General features: G+C 40.8%; 1 protein-coding gene across 6 annotated transcripts in view; it reads right to left on the bottom strand.

Annotated features, from left to right (window-relative positions):
* Positions 1-10,132, bottom strand: part of TTC7B (tetratricopeptide repeat domain 7B) — a 143,620-nt gene extending 133,488 nt beyond the window's left edge. For 3 of the 6 annotated variants that reach the window (XM_030006513.2, XM_030006453.2, XM_030006519.2), the window contains exon 1: positions 9,881-10,132. In XM_030006513.2, coding sequence (XP_029862373.1) covers positions 9,881-10,001 — 121 coding nt within the window. In that variant the 5' untranslated portion in view covers positions 10,002-10,132. The remainder of the gene's footprint in view (positions 1-9,880) is intronic. The other 3 variants (XM_030006462.2, XM_030006499.2, XM_030006479.2) reach the window with 3 other exon arrangements.
* Between the last annotated feature and the right edge of the window lie 9,699 nt (positions 10,133-19,831).

The following is a 19,831-nucleotide window of genomic DNA, read 5'->3' as shown; positions in this document are numbered from 1 at the left end:
AAGCTCCCAAATTTTGTGAAATGTTAAGACCATCAGAACAGTAAATAATCAGGCCAGGACAGCCACAATGTATCATCTAGATTATTGATACGCTTATGTTTGAATTAAACTTCATCCATTCAGTCAAATGCAATGTAAAACCAAGAAATGAGGGTCATACCCAAGACTGGGAAGCATAAAGTGTGGGAAACAGGATTACCATCATCTCTGAGTGTTTAACTGGGAACAGTTCTAGTAACCACATTGAGGGAGAATGGTCAAAATTTAGCTTCTTTCCATTTATGTTTTGTTTAGGTTACAAAGAAGATCAAAGAGTGACTTGGAGGACCGGAAAAGCGCATGCTGTGATAGCTAGAAATTCTTTTCAGTCTTACTTCTTGCCATGATCTGTTTCTCAAAGGACAAACCAGTTTTCCTGTCACTATTAACAACAACGAAAAAAAGACTAGAGACTACTTAGATGGAAGGCAAAACAAAACCATGTCATGGGGACAGCAGCTCTTGTCCATGCTCTACAAAACAGCTACATTGGAGGACAGTGCAGATTTGAGAGATGACGACAGTGGAATCCAACTTTTGTTCTCCCAAGAAGGTAAAGAAAATGGTTGACAAAAGAGAAGAAATAAGAGACTGAAGAGATCCTGACTCTGCCCAACTTCTTATACATCAGGAACACTTCCTTACTCCTAAACCTCACCATCTAGAGATTTTGGTTCACACCTTCACTCCCTTCTCTGTGTATTAATCACCAATTAATTGTCAGGACAGAAGAGGGACATTTTTCATCTATAGGATGACCCAAAGCTCAGATGAAAGTACACAGGTGAGCCTCTGTTCCCCAGAAGACGAGATCTTGCAGTTCTCTACCATTTTCCAAAGCCAGCCAGTCACAAAAACCAGCCTCTTCTCGTCCTCTTCCCCCACCTCCCCCACCCCCACTATCTCCACCTGGGAAACCTCAAGTAAATTCTTGAAAGGCAGTAGCCTACACCTGTCACCACAGGTTTTAAGACAGAAAACATCTTTTAGCAACTTTTTTTTTTTTTTTTTAATTCTATCAGCTGTTCTAAAAGCAGTAGGTCCCCTACTTCTGCCTCTCCTTAAACCTGCTCTAAAGCAATCCCATTAGAGCCTTGATTAATGCACAGCTTTTTCTCCCCATTAAGGTAAAGAGACTGTAATTAAATGGTAGAAAGAAAAACAGACATGTGGCTGGAAGCTGAGCCCAGGCAAACCTGAATTTGAAATAAGGCACACTTGAAAGATAAGCAACAATGTGTTCACATAATTAACTGCAGAAAAAATAGGGGACAGTCTGGAAGCTGTTCATGTTCTCATATCTTGGTTGCCTTTGCAAAGGTTTTATAGAGAAAAAACAAGTTACTGGGCTCAGGCGAGCAGCATTCAGGATTTGCCTAGAGCCAAAAGGGATTTCCCACCCACTTTGTGTGAAAAGAAGCACAGTTTAAGTCTTCTGTGAAACCTGGCAACACCCTTCACCTTGGGACCATGCATAACTACATAATAGGTGTCAGTTGTCCAAGGAGCTGTCTGCACCAGGGGTCCAGCACCTAACAAGCTCGAGGCTGAAAAGACCACTCCTTTATGCTAATAAAGGGAAAGCTCTAATTCATATAGCCAAGGAAGTAACCAAAACAGAACAACAAGGCACAATTTCAGATTAAACCCTTAAACGGGGAACTTAACAGTGGAAGGGCAACATTTGCCAAATACTGCAACACGTAAGTCCTTTCTTATTTCCTCCTTTCTTTCAGTGAAGCTTAAACATTCAGGATCTACTTTTGTTATCAAAGAAACAACTCCTAAGGATCTGCTAGGGTTAGATCCTGACTCTCTCCTCTCTTCCAGACAATACAACCACACGTTTCAAAGTCCTTCCTTTGCTTTATTGCCCTTTACATGTTACACATCAGAAACATCAGCTGTAGAGCGGCTGTATCAAAACTCAAGTTGTTGATTAATCATTGTTAATATGACATCTCTATAGAATACTAATACGGGTGACAAACTCAGTAGAGAGTGCTGAAGGCAAGCAGTTTTCTTCCTACTACAGTATTACAGATTTTACAGATTTCTTACGTGTTAATTCCACAAGGCAGCGACCAAGATAATTATAAAGACAGAATGATTTGATGAAATATTTAATTCTGGCCTTAAGATTTATGGCTCTATCTCCAGAGGCCGGTCTATTTTGTGATCTGAATGAACCACGATCCTGTCAGAAAAAAACAGCACACACACTATAAAGCTGTACCAAAATCTGTAAAAAGGAAATTTAAAATTACTTTAAAACTACATTAAAAAAAACCCACCACCTTTCATGCATTCCCTTCTCTTGAAGAGAATATGAGATTATAGTAAAGGATTTCTGTTTATGCGTACGCATTTTGAGTTGAATAATACCAATCACACACAGATCACCAGTGGGGTGGGAACTTGCAGAAAAACTCATGCAACATCTCCTGAAGCAACAGAGCAACAGATAACATCTCTGATCAGAGCAGCTTACTAATAACTGCTGCTATGCATTCTGCCACACATTTGCTGACACCAGAGAAATGCCCAGATTCACCACTCTTCCTCCAGAGCCTGGAGCAGAGATGAAATGCTCTCCAATGATTAAGGGTCTTGCTACCAACGAACGTAGCACTATTAGACAGACATCCTCACTCCCTCCAATTTATCACAACATCCTGCCACTTTGCTTTTTACAAAGTTATTGTCTTCAGTTGCTCCTTATCAAAGCACCAATTAAATCATGTTCAGTGCAGAGAAAACTGCAGAGAATTTAACCATCAAATTCTAAAATCTGATTATTTACAAGACAGATTTGCAGGGAGGGGGAATGGCCCACATTTGGCATGGTTAAGGACCTTCTGCCCCCTTCTTTACTACCACGCAAATCAAACTCAAACAAAAGTGGTATCAATGATCCTGAGTTTATGCTAATGAACTTATTTCCCTATAGAAAAGTTAATACTAACCTTTAACCCTTGACGTTAGGTTAAAGGAACCTAGACTAGCTATTATACAGACATATACCAGTATATATACACTAATAATTCAGGCTAACATTTCTTCTTATAACTTTTAAACAAAGCAACAGAGTGCAACTAACCCAACATTAGTATGCGAGATGCCTAATTTCTAAAATAACTACATGCATAATATATGGAAGTATTCTTATAAATGTAAGCAGCTATAAGCTCCAAATACCCAAAAGTACTTAGTTCATTCCACTCAGACCAATTACATGCTTCCTCACAGTGGGAGAAGAAAGTTCCCCTCACCTTTGCCCTTCACTGGCTGCCACTGTTCATTTTCCACCAGCTGTTACACTCTTCAGACCTCTGTGGGAGGCAAATCAGCTCAGCAAGCCAGCAGAAACTAACCCCAGAAAGAGGAGCACAGAGTTTTCCGCTGGCCCGGCACAGTAAGTCCCACCTCTGGTGTTCATCAACACAAGGGAGAGGCCAGGAACATGTAACCGAGAGAAACTGCATAGAGAAGGAGCAGCTTGAGTAAAGGTAAGAAGAGCGAGCTCCTCCACGCAATAGCAGCAAGGTGTTAGACCAGCTTGGTTACTTGTGAAATGATACTGACTACACTGACTACTCTTCCAGATGACACATCAGTTGGAATACAAGCAGCAGATTTACATCGTCACTTACACTGTTGTAACACCCCTGGCTATCTGAAGAAACAAAGCTGTCAGTCAAAAATAAGACAACACATCTTAGTACTGTCACCTTCTTTGGTCTTCATTGAGAAAAATGTGTGTCCTTAGTACGCTTGTTCTGTAAATATGATAATGAACACAACAGAAGGAAAACAAAAAAAGATAACAAATTAAGAGAGACCTTCATTTCCACTTTTGTGGAAATGCAAAAAGGCATGTCACATCATAGTCTGCAAACTTTTCTGGTAGAGATGTAGATCTCTTTGGAAAGCTTTGCATATATAAATTGCATTACAAGCTGTATGTATAAAAACCAAACAAATTTGATAAACACCTTCTAAGTAGGGCATGAGTCCTAAGAGGTTTAGAAATCCCTGGTTTACTCTGAGGGTAAGCTTCAACCATACATCTGAGGTCTTGTATTTCACAAGGGAGCAAAACAAATGAAAACTGGTAAGATGTTTCTATTTTTACGTCCTACTTACATCCAGCTAAAGCAACAGCATAGAAAGTGACAAACAAAAAATAGACATGTAAAATACTTCCTGATCCTTTGGGTTTGCCCCTAACTCTGCTCCTAACTCCCCTCTGCTCCCTTATTCTGCAAGGCTAAATGTGAGGAAAGATATAATAAGAAACTATAGAAACAAGGTGTTGAGAGGAACAGCAGTCAGAGAAAAGGTCACACACAAAACAAAACAACAACAGAAATGGGATAGTAATGGTAGTAAGAAATTCAATTAGTAAGAAAGCAGTGTGTTAAAAGGCTGGTGTATTCCATCAGCAAACTTGATACCTGTAGGTAATGTTCTATTTTCATGGCAATGTCACGATGCTCTTGGTAGCATATAGATCTGCAAACTTCCAGGGTGTGCATTCTCTCCCCGCAGTAACACAGTATTTCACACCGGCTAGGGTTTCTACAGAACTACATCATTCTACCTCACTTGAACTATAAAAATTTGCCTCCTCAGTGCTTTTCCAGACAGAGCCGTACATCTCACTGAACTTGAGCAAGGTCATGTTCTGATTGCAGCAACAATGAATTGCCGGAAATACCCGTGGAAATTCATGGATCCTTTATTTTATCCATTCAGCTTGCCACTGAACTGACCTAAAGTTTCCTCACTGTGTTTCCAAAGGAAGGAAATAAAACATTAGAGCACTGATGTCCTGAGAATGCTCTGAGCAGACACTACCTTCATACTGAAGTCCATTGTAGCCACTTCCTTCGAGACGCTACTGTTTCATCAAAAAATCATGATGGACTTGCAATTGGTTTTGAAATGTGATTGCTAGCTTCCAAAATTATCATTCCAACACCACAAAATTCCAGGCACCCTGAGAACCCAAATTCCCAAAGCTATGAATGACACAATACTCTCCTTAAAACTGTTGCAGAGAGGTTCCAAAACACAATCCCTAAACCTGAACACTGCAATAAAATACAAGAGTCATCTGTAAGACCAACATGTTGTGATAAACTTACTGGAAAAGATTCATCACTGGCATTTCATAAGTGTTATTTTTCAATATTTGAGAAAAGCAACTTTACAGATCTCTTAAAAAATAAAAGCTTTCAATGAAAAAAAATAGGGATTTCAAATATGTGTGATCATTAACATCAGTGTTGCGGTCTTCACTAGCTATATTGGGGACTGCTACACTAAACTGTGATCTTAAGAGAAAAATCTTTCTCTTACGGCATGTTGCATTTCACTCACAGAACTGTGTTTTTGATGCCAACCAAGTTTTCCAAGACAAAGTTGTACACAGTTCTCCTACAGATTAAGGCCTTTATTAAGTAAAGTAGCTCATTCAGACCAGCTTAAAATATAAAAGAATCCTATAACCACTGCTTCCCAATTCTGGGCGCACTTTAAAATACATTCTCATTAATTTCAGATATTCAACATTTACTATTTTACCTCTTCCAATAATCTGTGAACAAGTAATTTTGTACTTGGAGATTTGCTAACGCTCATGACGGTGCTTTACCACCATGCTGTTCATTTGCAATGTTAGACAAAATTCAACAAACGGAATCAAAATTTCTTCAGATCATTTTCTTAAAAAGAACCATTTTCAGTTAGTTAAACTAGTTGGGAACACCCACAAAGTTTCATTAGTGAAAAACACTTTAAGATCTTATTTCTAACAACTTGGGGTTTGTCTCAGTTCCATTTGACAAGTGATACTCAGGATGAGAACACCTGAGGAAGGCACCTTTCCTGCAACCAAACAGCCTGCGGACTAGCCAAGGACCACATCTTTGTGAACCTCAGAGTAGCACAATGATTTCTATGCCAGCTGCTACAGTTTTTGTAAATACTGTTGTACTGGGTGTAAACAGCAGCAGCAGGGCTGCAGGGGTGGCCCCTGTGGGAAGAGGCATAGGGCTGCCCTGTCCCAGGCCCAGCTGGCTCCAGCAGACCCACAGCAAGACACAGCTGAGCCCCTCAGCGAAGCTGGCAGCACCTCTGTGAAAGCGTATTTAAGAAAGGGCAGAAAATGCCACAGAGAGGAGGAGGGAACAAAAGGACTGAGAAACAGCAGAGGGAACACCAAGGTCAGAGAAGGAGGCGGAGGAGGTGCTCCAGGTGCCAGAGCAGATATCCACCACTGCAGCCTGGGAAGGACCCAAACTGGAGCAGGTGGATATGCCCTGAAGGAACTGCAGCACATGGAGAGCCTGTGCCAGAGCAGATTTTTTTCCTGAAGGACTGACTGCAGCCAGCAGGGACCCCAGGCCAGAGCAGAGGAAAAACGTGAGAAGGAAGGAGCAGCAGAAAGAAACCACCTTGCACCAACTGTAACCCCCTTTGCCCCCCACACCACATGGAGAGGGGCACAGGAGTCTGGGACACAGGACTGAAGTTGAGCCTGGGAAAGCGGGGAGGAAAAGTGTTGCTTCCATGCCTGTCTTTCTGTTTCTTACTATCTGAATCTATTTTAACTGCTGACAAATTAAATTAATTTTTCCCAGGTCAAGCCCGTTTTGCCCACAACAGTAATTAGTAAGCGATCTCCCTGTCTTTATCTGAAGCTACGAGTCTTCTCATCCTATTTTCTGCCCCTACCCCACTAAGGAAAGGGAGAGACTGAGCAGCTGGGTGGGCATTTGCTGTTAGCCAAGGCTAACCCACCACACCTGCATGTAACAGTTTTGACCCAATCTTTTACGGGAGTGCTGATGAAGCAAGAGCTCAGAGATTTGTGTTACATAGCATGAATCATTACTGCTGAGTTCTGGTTCTGAAGGAGAGAAATGTAATACAAACTGGATAAGTGCCTAAGAATTCTGACTTAGGTTACAGACCCTTCCTTCATCTATCTATCCTTTGTGAAAAACAATGCAAGTCACAGGCTTGACACAGAGCACACATTTTTCCATGATCCAAATTGTGACTATTACTTATAGTATAGCAAAGGCAGTGACCAATCCATTAACATTTCTCTTCCCTCTTTATCTTAAAGCTCAGTAAGCTCACAAAGCCTTTTAAATACAATCCATCAGATACAGAAATTGATTCTAGTAAGTGTCATTTTTGTGCATCCAGAATCCTACGTAAACTGTCATTTGTATTTCATCCACTCTCAGGTTTTATATAGACTGCTAATTCTATGAGGGAGTAGATTGGATCCATCAGCAGAACAAAACAGAATAAACAACACAGTAATCAAGTCCACGCAAAATACTGCACCTCTCAAGTGCTATGCTTCTCCAGAAGTATATATTATTGCCTTATGCATCCACACAGCCCTTCATCTTGGGATCTGTCATTACTGTTTCTTCCTTCATCTAATTTGGGTTGCAAGCATCAAGGAATGGGAACTTGATAATAGGAAATACTATATCAATGCAAGACAGCCCAAATAATAATCCAGCCCATTATAATTTCTGTCAAATTCTCTAATCCCCATTTCCAAACAGGAGATGTAATTAAGTCCTGGTAAAGTAACAGTCTATTTTTTTTTTGCCACAGCGCAAGATTGAAGAGATTACAAGATAGCTTCCCCAAAGGATTCCTTCCCATCTGTGTTCAAAGAGCAATAAACCCTATTCCTAGCAACGCTGATATCCTCAGTTAAAATGCTCCAACATTCAAGAGTCAGAGCCAATTATGGCCAGAATATGGACAGAATGAAGATCCTCTCCCCTCTTTTTCCTCCTCTCATGCTTTTAAATCATTCCTATAACATAGTTCCACATTTAGCCAAAAAAACGGTATTTTGTTATCCATTCCCTAGCTGATTTGTAGAACTGAACATTGCTACAGAAGGAAGCAGTAAAGTTCCAAGTACTTTTTCTTCAGTTAAGTATTTCAGATTAACTAACAACAGGGATACGCATTGGCAAGCCTTTCAGTTCATATCTCTCTTCATGGGTGGAACAGAGGCATTCTCTCCTCCGTAGTCTCACTAGCCAATAACCTTGGCCTGCAACCTGTTAAGTACACCAGGATCTCAAACACAAACTTACAGTTTTAGACACTCTCAACATCGGGAACATGTATTTCATTAAATAAATTACTCTCTTCCTGTGTTACTCCACTACAAAAGAAGAGTCCCTTACAATCACTTAGCTTACTGACTGTTGATGTTCTCAGTTAGCTAGAACTTGGAAGCCACGGACATTGATTTAATCATTCCTGTGCTGTCAGAAAGAGACTAAATCTACATATGATACTTCCCCATGTTTTAAAGATCAGGAAATGCTCCAATAGTTTGTATTTTGACTGGTACAGAATCTAGAAGATACCACACTAGGAAAATCACCTAAGTGTAAAGCTACGCAGACTGCATAATCTTCTCTGATATGCTTCAGTTAGGTAAAAAGTACCCAGGTCAGAGAAATTTAAGTCAAACTGTCAATAACATCATCTACCTAGCTCTCCCCACCTGTCTGAAATACCTTAGTACATCTTAAAACTATGAAGATCATGTTTCTCAACCAGACAGCCAAAAAACATTTGCCTTTGCTTGAACTGATCTCTAACTAGTTCATAGTCTGTAACTCAGTGAAGCATGTCCTCAAACTAAACATAATACCTTCCACCTTTTTACTTGTGTTTATTTTTAGTTAGTATAATACCAGTGTGTTTCAGGATCATCACCCAGCTGTTCTTAAAGCCAACGTATGTAAGGTTATCTGTGTGGGTACATCTACTCTTAAATTATCTCTCTTTACTTTGATTCTGGCTTTTCTTCTTTTATTTCTATTCCTATAGACCTGAATCATGCAGTTTTCTTCCCTGCCTAAATGTGTAAAGCTATCACTGCCTCTGCAACACACTCCCCGTGACACCAACCTTACGCCTCATCCTCTCTCTATGTTAACTTATCACTTGTGAATTCACCCCAAGTTCTGTCTCTGCAGGCTTGATTTCCCTCTAAAAATACCTCCAGGTCCACCTCAAGCAGATGAGTGAGCCAAGAGGTAGGCACTATCCCCATATCTTTTCTCACACACAGAATGAAGGCATCCATGCCAAAGAAAAGAACTTGCATCTCCCTTGCTCATGAGGCACTTCCATATCTCAGAACCAAGCACCGCTTTTCACCTCCTTCAGCTACACATTTAAAAGTTTGTGACATAAGAAACCAAGCAAACCGTTCGGGTTTTATGAGAAAATAAACAAAGCTGCACTATATGGCCGAGGCATGCTTTCAAGAAAAGGGACAGACGCCGACGTACCACACGCTGCGTACAGATAGACGCCGGCTGCGCACAGAAGGCGAAAGGACATTTATGGCTTTATGCACACCGTCAGCATGTGTGCCTGCGGAACTGCAACACTCACGATAAGCCATCAGACCGCTCGGCAGTTCAGGACATAAGCCCACAGGGCCCGGCTGCCGGCGGGGGGAAACGAAAGGCGGCCTGCCTCGGACTTGAGGGGAGCGCCCCAGCTCACCGCTCGCACGCCGGGGTCAGGGCCTCGGCGGCGCCCGCCTCCCCGCCGCCCCCCTCGGGGCTCCTGCTCCGCGGGGCGCGGGGAGGCCCGACCGACCCGCACCGGCGGCCCCCCGCGAAACGCCGATCCCCGCGCACGCGGGGCGGGCAGGCCCCGCGCCGGCCGCCCGATGCACTGCCGGGCCCGGGAGCCCCGCCGGCCGCCCCCCCCCCCCCCCGCGGGCCCTCCGCCGCGGCCTGCCGCCTCCCGCCCTGCGCCGCACCGTTAGCGATGAGCTTGGCCGAGAGCTGCTTGACGAGCTCGGGGATCCGCTCCCACTGGCACTCCGAGCGGCACCGCTCGATCTCCGTCTCCAGCCGCGACCCCGCCTTCTTGGTGGCCATGGCCAGGGCCGGGCCGGGCCGATGGGCCCCGGCGGGCGAAGGGGCCGGGGCGGCGGGAAGGGGAAGGCGGGGAAAGGACGGCGGCGGCACCGGGCGCCGGCAGCGGCGGCGGAACTTGAAGGGCTGCGGCCCGCGCCGCGCTGGCGGGCGAGCGGCGCGAGTGGCGCCACCTGCCGGGCAGCGGCGGGCAGCGGCGGGCAGCGCAGCGCTGCGCGGCGCGGGGCGGGGCCAGGCGGCGGGGGCGGCCCGGAGCCCTCCCGGGGAGCGCGGGGCGGGGAGGCGCGGCACGGCGCGGCCCCGCCCCGCCCCGCTCCGCCCGCCCGCGGGTCGGCAAGGGCCGGGCGCTGCCGCCACTGCCCTGACAGCCCGAGGAGAGGGAGGGAGGCGGCCGCGCTGCTGCTGAAGGTGCCGCTGGTAGCCGGGCCGGTACAGCCGGGCTCCCGCGGCCACCGGCAGGAACCGCTCTTTTAAAATGATTGGCCCAATTACGTACGGGGGGGGGGGGGGCGGGGGGAAAATTCATCTCATCTCATCCTTCCACAGGCTAATGATGAATACGCACCATCACCCCCGTCTGCTATACTTTTCCATTTCCACAAAACGCAACACAAAATCAGTTCCTGCCCGTTAATGGTCACCCCTTCCCCCACCTTGAAACGACTCATCCCCACTCGCTCTAGGGTTTTTAATCCATTTAAAGGCATTCTGCTTTTCCTCTTCTCCATCCACATACCTCACACCGCGCCTTCTCCGCGGTCTCATTTAGCTGACACACTCTTTCACACCTGGTCCCATCGGAAGGTGGACCCCGGCGTGGCCCACCAGCTCAGTACTCACTTGCTCCTTAGTTAAACAGCAGATGGTAGAGCAGTGCCTGTGTAACAAAGATCTGCACTGTACGTAGTTTATGCCCTGTGTTTTGAGAAAATAAATGCATTTCCAACAGTTGGGTGGAATAAAAATACTAGCTGAAACGATTTCAATAAATACCATGTATCTTTGTCAAACGCTACCTCACGCCTACGTGACACACCAGTTCCACAAACTTACATACACCTCAGAAAACAACCGCCATGACTGATTTTCACTGAAAAACATAGCAAAAAGACCAAGACTGCACTGGAGAAAAATCTCGCAAATTGCTATTTACTTTTCCCCAAATAAGGATACATCCCACTGACAGAACAGGTTTTGCAGAGATGCGGTGTAATCTGCTACATTAGACACAATATGAATTTAAGTAATTAAAATGTTTTGCTCCATATCCTAAGGTTATAGGGCAGACTTGTACAATTAGTTCTCTTTATCCCCAGAAAGGAGAAGTCAGTGACGCTCATACGTATCTGGTTGAGTTTGTGCGGATGACTATCTGTCTGCTGGTTTGAAGATTCAAAATACAGGATGGATGCTATTATTTCTCTTACTTACATTGCACTCTTCCGGATCTAGCATGTTTTAGTCTCAGTCTTCAGAAACGTCAAGATCACAAACTCAGAAGTCAAATTTAGGCAAACATAACATTACTAGCCTGAGATAGGTCAATCACACTTTCATAACTGTTAAGAACAATGTATCTTATTCCCCAAACCCTGTGAATCCGGACCTTCAAATTCTTGGGGAACAATACTATCACCAGTCACCTTTATGTGCTGTTATATAAATAGATCAGTTAAATCTTGTCCGTGTGTTCCCCAGCTGTACCCTCAATGTAATAAACATGCACTTGCTACAAACCATGCTTTGCTTCTATCCTTAGACCATCACAGCTATTGCAACTCTATGACAGGTATGAGATGTCTTTCTCAGTGTTTCAACTAATTTACTTTTCATTCCCAGTGCTATTGAAAGCATAACAGCACAAAGTTCAGATACTGTAATCTGCCTTTTTATCAAGCTGTGTTACAGCACTTTCAGGTTACAGTCCAATTTCAAAAAAAGTATACTTCAGATTTTAAAAAGTGAAATAGAAACAGTAGCAGAACATAACAGTATTTTAAGAAATACAATGGAGTGCTGCAGGAGTGGAAAGAAGATTTAATACTGTAACAAAAGCAAAAGAAAAAATACGTGATAAAGCATTTTTTGCTTACGTGAGGTTTCACAAGATCCAGAGGACATTAAACTGATTATAGCTTGGTGTTTTACTGGAAAGATAAGACAATTAAATTAAAAATGAGGCAGAAAAGGAATGAAAATTCAAAATCTTTGATATCATAACTACTAGTTCTTTTACACATAACAATATGAAAACTAAAATTTCAAATTTTGAAGAGTTAATTTGCTTATGAAGATTATTCATATTTATTCACAACAATTTTAACACATTTTGTTAGCACTGATCACATCATTTCAGTAAAAGCTACTAGCAAAATACTATTAAAATATTTATATAACAGTTCACTAGGCTTATTATCTCAACAGCTACTATTTATGAAGTGAGACATCTATGCAAAAGTAATTAGTATATTTTGAAATGCATTGGAACAATTAGGAAATCTGTTTTAACATTAATGAAACTTCCATATACCTAAGACTGCTCTGACGAGATTCCATTGCCGATGACCCATAACTGTATACAATAATGGATCTGGAATGAATAGCATGAATGTGATATAGAAAAGAAGGGTGATCCTGCATATTTTGTCAATTGCCATTTATTTTTTCAAACTGAAACAAAGTGTTTCTGGAAATGGCCCATTTAGTAAACTGTTGGCACAGACTGAAGCATACATGCACTTTGCTAGAAATAGGAAGTCTGCTTGTACAGTGAGGTAGCTGGCTAGCAAGAAGACATAGAGAGATACCTTGTTTCTGAAAACAATGGAAAATTAAAATGCAGGAAAAGTAACTAAGATGTATTGATCAACCATTTTGCCTTATGCAATCTCTTACATTCCAATTCCCCCTAACACAGGGCAATAAGAGAAATAATGGATTGTTCAGTGCAATTTCATGAGCTTGGTAGGAAGAAACAGGAACTTTCAGTACACAGGAACACACTGATATGGTACTCTGATACTTCTGGTAACCTGAAAATAAACCTGATCAAGAAGTTTCCTGCACTAGTACTCCATACAGAACTATGAGAAACAGAAGTGATGGGGCTTTAAATTTGTAAAAATGTAAGAGTTATAGAGAATATAAACTGTCTTAAATAAGGTAACATCTCTACTAAGATATTAAACATTCTATAACAAGGAATCAGAAAAAAACAATTTAAAAAGTACTTGCATTTTTAAAGGTAACATATTCAAATAGAATGCAAGGAACTCACATGAGAAAAAAAAATGCAATCAAACTTACAAGATCACTGGGTTTTATTCTAGACCGAGTTTCTGGCTTCTTAGGCAAATACTGTTCACTGCTGAAGTGGCAGGGGAAGAACCAAACCTCACCTTTGTTCTAGCTTTCCTTTATTCTTTTAAAAAAAAAAAAAAAAAAAGTTTGAAACAGTATTTTCATGACACCTTTGCTGAAGTCAGCTCCCTGGTATGGAGGCCCTTGAGAGAACAGACTAGTCAAAGCTTAACATCCAATTTGTGTGAAAGGCTATCAATGGTTAATGGCAAGTATTGTTTCACTATTTACAGAAAGTGTTTAATATGCAAGTTTACCTACTGCTCTGATTTTAGTCTGGCACGCTGACCAGTGGTTTGGGTTTTTTTCCAAGTAGAGTTTGTCTGAAACTGCTAATAAAAGTGTAGATTATTAAAACTATTTTCTTCCTCAGAGTTTCTATAGCAAGAAAGACAAGGATTTTGAGGGAAATATAATGTTACAGAAGATAGCACGAAAGTCCTTATTTTATCTCCACGAAGTGTAAAATAGAATTTAAAAGTCAGTATTAAAAAGAAGCATTTCCTCAGCACAAATCCTTATTTTACCAATTTCTTATCTTTCAATTCAAATCAACATTTTAATGTCTATTAAGATGTTAAATGTATTCTATTGCAAGTGATCAGAGATGCAATTGAAATATTATTTGTATTTTAAAGCAATTGTATTCAACTCCTACTACTGTCTGCCATTTTCTCAAATGTGAAGTGCAAAAATTGTCAGGCCAAAATGCATTAATGTGAGAAGTAATTTCTCTACAGTGAAGAGCACAACTCATAAGCATTATAGATTCCAGAAAAATTTTTGCTTCTAAGTTTTTAAAGTTAGCATAACACTGTTAGTGAAACAAGGTAACTGCAGAGTTCTCCATTCCTACTGAAGCCAGTAATCTCTATGAAATTTAGAACAGACCATATGAAAATTGTTAGAGAAAATAATTTCACAGTGACACTTGGATCCCTTCTGAGAGTATCAAAATGCAATTTAAAGGGAAGTGAGACTGAACAGCATTCGCAAAATCAACAGTTTGATGACATGCACATTATAAAACCTGCCACCACCACCTCATAGAAAGGAATAGTCACATAAGTGAAATACGCTTTATCAAAATACTTCAACATTTCAAGGTTTTGTACTCAGATGAGTTTATTTTCTTAAAGATAAAATAGTTACATCAGTGAATGTACATTATTTTTGTAAACCAGTAAGCCCTTACTGCTGTTTGAAAGTTAAAATCATACACAAAACAATTCAGGAAAACCTAGGAACCTGGAAAGCATTTTTTTTCCTTCACAATGGACTTCTGATTTTGTAGTTTGTTGCTTTCAAACTGATTCAATTCGTACTGTACTTGTCAAATAATGGACAGTACAATTGATACTTAAAACAGAATGTATGCCTGTAAAATGAGGCAAATACTTATTTTTCACTACTCTATGAAATCCCTTGATGTTAATTCTTAGTGCTTAATAAATGACAGTACTAACAGTCCTTGCTATTGATAGGCTGAATCTGAAGTTTAATTACTAATTGTTCTGTAAAAGCTAAAAAGTCAGACTCCAAAAAGAGATCCTTTCCAAGCCCATTCATGCTAAACAGGAACTGGCATTGCCAATGAAAGGGCAAGGAAGAGTATCACTCAACTGGCAATACATGTTAAAATCATATTGTTTCAGCCCAACGTTTCATACTGCATTTTAAACCTGTCATACTGTTTCTGGAAACATCCTCTGCATCACAAATGCATATATTTACACATACAAAAAAACCCCAAAGCCAACCAAAACCACAACATGAAAAAAATGTCACCTCCCAGAAAAGCACTTCACTGGTGTTTATAGGCTGAATAGATGTGAGTATTTATATCTGAATTGCTGCTTGTTCCACAACTGTATTTTTCGAAAGCTATATTGCCAGTAAAGTTGTTATCCTATATTAAAATGTAGTAACTAACAGGAAGCAAAATGGGAAGAAAAATACCATAGCTTGCTGTTTCTCACATTTATTGTGCCAGTGTAAAACTTTTCAGCCTTGTTCAAAGGTCTAAGGATTTCAAATAAATGTTTTGGCTACTTTTAAGTTCAGGGAAGAGCCAAGGAAAGGTCTAATCATGGCTATGCCATTGTGTTACTCTCACGGTAAGCCTCTTTCCTGCTGTATTTCAAATTATTGTCCCACACAGTGATGCCCATAGGGCAGCAGGTAAAGAGAGTCTCCACACTGTCTTTGCACAGTAACAAAACTGATAAACACAGTTCAGCTAAATTCTAGATGTGATCCAGATTGTAGCTTAATGTCTCACTTGAACTTAAAAACAAAAAAATCTTTCTAGACAAATTGAACCTCAGTGGCAAAGACATTTTCCTATTCTTTTGATGCATTTATGCAAAAAGTGTCCAGAATAGAACTATTCTGGATTTTAAAAAATAGTAATTATGCATTTTTAGAAAGATGCAAGCTTCTTACACTTTAATTAACCCACTGCTTTTCAGTTCCTTTTGTTCTATCCAGCACAGAAAATAAGCCATGTACTATTTTTAACTATTTCTTAAGGGTAAAAATAAGATACCTATTACATGTTAGGAAATTAGAAAACTATTTTTTAATAAATATGAACCTCTTCTCAAATCTGAGTAAAGTCTCTTCAGCTAGCAAATCAATAGTGGCAGCTCTTCTCTCTGTAGTACATTGTTTGATTTCATTACATTATTGGCTAAAATCATACTTAAGTTTTATTCCCAGGTCAGTTTCTGTCTACACAGCAATCACTGTCTTCACATAATTGCTGTTTCAAACTGCACTTCTGTGACCACTTAAGAGAAGATGAAGAACAAATGTTTCTCACATTGAATTTACTGAGTGCAGCAGCTGAGTTACAACTCTTCTTTGGTTCCTAAATTCAATCCCTTTAAATAAATTCAATTGTTACATAGAAGAAAAGCTTTGAATTTTCATTTTCTCCCCCCCACTTTTTTTGCAATGTTCCTAGCTAGTCATTGGTAATAAAAATTATTTTTATTATTAATAAACATCAGTATTTTCCCCACTGCTATTTAAATGCATCTGGGACAAACAACGATGATTAAATTCGAAGCATCTACAGTGTCATACTGCATTCAAACGTTTTCCTTGTTGCCGTCAGTATTAGCAGTTAAACTTGCCAACTACATTGCCAGACCACCAGAGGGAGTCGAAAATTACATATAATTTCTGAGAGTTTCTAAACCTGTAGGCTACAGTTTAAAACATTAACAGAAATTGCTCTATGTTGTGAGTACTATGACAAATGGGTAAAAAAAACGAAATAAATTAGAGGAATCCACAGAGATCGGGAGTTGCTGAGGATAAAGATAATGCAAAAATTCTAGCAACCTCATCAGTTCATTACTATCTAGAGGTAAGAAAAATGTTTGTGATATAGATAAATGAGTGTTCAGCAACTGTTTTTGTTCTCTCTTTGGAAAGAATGAAAATCATTTTTTCAATGATGTTAATAACTGGAGAGAAGTCTTAAAAATCAGTAGATCCAGAGTTAGTACACGAAAGTCCTAAAACAAAGGGTTGCCCCCTTCCATCTCATCACATGCCTCTGAATAGCTCATGGAATGCCAGGGGCATCATGAGGACACTGGGCTTGTGCTTACATGGCAAAGGAATGCAGAAGACAGTGGCAGAGTATAGCCTGCCTAGCCTGATGTGACCCTAAGAGAAAAACCTGGAAATTTGCATACAAGGTTACATTATGATCTTCCAAAAGCAAGGTCCTCAGCAGCGAGAGGAGACTTCCTAGGATCAGCTGGGGCAAATTCCAAGAGACCTGCACTCCAATTGCGCAGAAACGCTAAGAACTGGCAAAATGTGGACCCAGTAACAGAGTGCTAGCTGCTATTTCTGCACAGCAAATATGGGTTAAGACATCCAGCCAATCAACCGTCTATCTCTGCCATAATAATTGGCAGAACGAACAAAATACTGGCTTTATGTTTTGGAAATTAAACTTCATGTAAAGAAAACAGCATTTACAAATAGATTAACAGAGAAAATAAAATAAGAACACAAAGTTGGAGACCTGTGACAAATAAATATATGTAAGGAACTCTATCTTTTTAAAAGCTATCAGGATAATTAACTATTTGGTCAAATACCAAAGAGGCAGTGGATTCTTCAAGTCTTGATGTCTCCAAAACAAGACTGGATGCTTTTCAGGTAACATGAATTGATCGAACACAAGTTATTTGCTCTACAGAAGACTGATTTACATTTGATACCTGCTCTACATAGGATGTCAGATAGGACGTCACAGACAATTCCCCGAAATCCTTGCTGCATTGTGCAGTGGCAGCCCACAAAACACCAGGCATCACCAGGAAGGCTACTGAGAGCAAAGCAGCGGGCACCATTCTGCCAGTCTGTAAACCATGGCATGCCTGCACCTTGAATGCTGCATGCATTTCTGGTCTCACTGGTTTGACTCAGTAAGACATTTCTTATGTTTTTGCAATATTCACTTGGCTTTACACGCTGCAACTTACTTTATCTGGCCCTACTCAACCTTTCAGAATTCTATTGCCTAACACTTGGTCTTGTTGGCAGAAAGACAAATTCTGCTTGTGTCTTCCAAGAGTCTTCAGAAATCAACATTTTTCCTCTTCACGTACTCCACTATGTCATAGCTCCTTTCTATGAAAAGTTGAGCTAGATATTTCCAGGGAAGATTAGGACTGAACCGCAGCTTATTTAAAATACAGTTAATATGATCAAAGTAGTCTCCAAAAGGTCTAGCATTTGCCTGAAACCACAGAACGGATCATTTCCAGTCTGCTTCACTGTCCTGGAGATCATTCTACCTATCAGCACAGACCAGGTAACAACAGAACATACGTACTTTTTTTAGCTGCTTGATAAAAACTAAAGCAGAAAGCAACAATGTTACTGTGACTACAGTTGGTTGGGCATGGATATGAACTATCATTCTGTGGGCTTTATACATCTTCAGTTCACAAAGATGATTCATGAGCAAAGTTTCTGGGGAATAACTGCCAGCTTTCAGCCTCTTAGTGCTCCTGCTAGGTCCAAGTACAGGTTCTTGAAAATCTGAAGTTTCACATCTGCAGGACAAAGAAGACTTCTCCTGCATGCTTCTGACCTAAACCTACTTCAAAGTGTAAAAGGCAAATCAGCCAGCCAAATCTGACACTATTCAGAGTATGTTTAGCTCCAAGTCTGAAAGTGCTATTTGAGTTTGTACCTTTTGGTTTGCACTCATTCAAAAAAAAAAAAAAAAATTCTTTTTTTTTGCATTTTTAAAACTGTTCTTTGTGTACTTCTAACACTGCTCATTCCATTTATAAAATGTAACGGTTGTGTGAAGAGTAAAATACCCAGCCATTGACCAGTGTATTTAAGCTAGGTATTTCTACACTTCTGAGAAAGGGAAGGGTTTTTTGCATAGCATTCCTTCTTATTTTTATTCCTTCTATGTATTGGACATCTGACTCTGCAGGCGTTTTTGGGCAGAAAGATCCATGCATTGCCTTTCAGGACAAGCAGAAAGACTAGAGAAATCAAAGCGATAAAAGGGTTAACATAGAAAGCTCAGGAAAGGAGCAGAATTATGTATAGGATATGGGGAGTAAAAATAAATAATAATAATTAAAAAAAACCCCCACAAACAAAACCTGCATAACTTACTTAAACCAAATTACGCTAGAAGAATGTGGGATTCTTTAGGTATACAGATAGCATTACACCATAGGACTTAAACATATAGGCATTTTAACACATTTTTCTCCAACAACAAGTTCCTGACAGTGCTGGAGATCAGCAATAGCTCAAATACTATCAGTCTGTCTTACAGACTTGTTCAGATATTTCTCCCTACTTCCATAAAAGTTGTGCATAATGCAACAGCCAATAAACATCCTTGGTTATTACCTACAAAACTGCCTTCACCCAAGTATCATCTGCCTAGCATTCAGATGTTCAGCTTATTTTTTTAAAATTCTTCTGTGAGAAGAGCTCCCAGCACAGCTTCCAGAGTTGGAAGAACAATGGACACGCAGACCACTAGCTATCCAAGGGGAATCCCCATGCTGCTGCTCTGCGCTGTTCACAGCTCTGGCAAGAATCTCTCCTAAGGGAAACCAAGGTTGACTTGTTCATAATGACATAATGTACTTCTCCAGATTGCTTTGCATTAACTTTGAAGCCACCACAGTGGTTAACCACACAATTTAGGGCAACAAAAAAATCTCTTCCTATTTCTGAATACCATTGCCTGGAGAAGAAAACGGGCTGATTGAAGGTCAAAACCTTCATTACAGTTATCATTCCAACACAGCTAAAGAACCTGATTTGCCAAACACTGTTCATTCCCTGGTGGTTAGCAAGACCTACAAATAAGGGGAAGTACCTCCAAGACAGAAGCTCCAACAACACACTTTCATAAACCTGTGGCTGACAGGATTGGGCAACAACAGGCTGGGCTTACCATC

The sequence above is a fragment of the Aquila chrysaetos genome, chromosome 2 (genome assembly GCF_900496995.4).
Source record: "Aquila chrysaetos chrysaetos chromosome 2, bAquChr1.4, whole genome shotgun sequence".
Classification (NCBI taxonomy): Eukaryota; Metazoa; Chordata; class Aves; order Accipitriformes; family Accipitridae; genus Aquila; species Aquila chrysaetos.
This window is presented reverse-complemented; position numbering and strand designations above follow the sequence as displayed.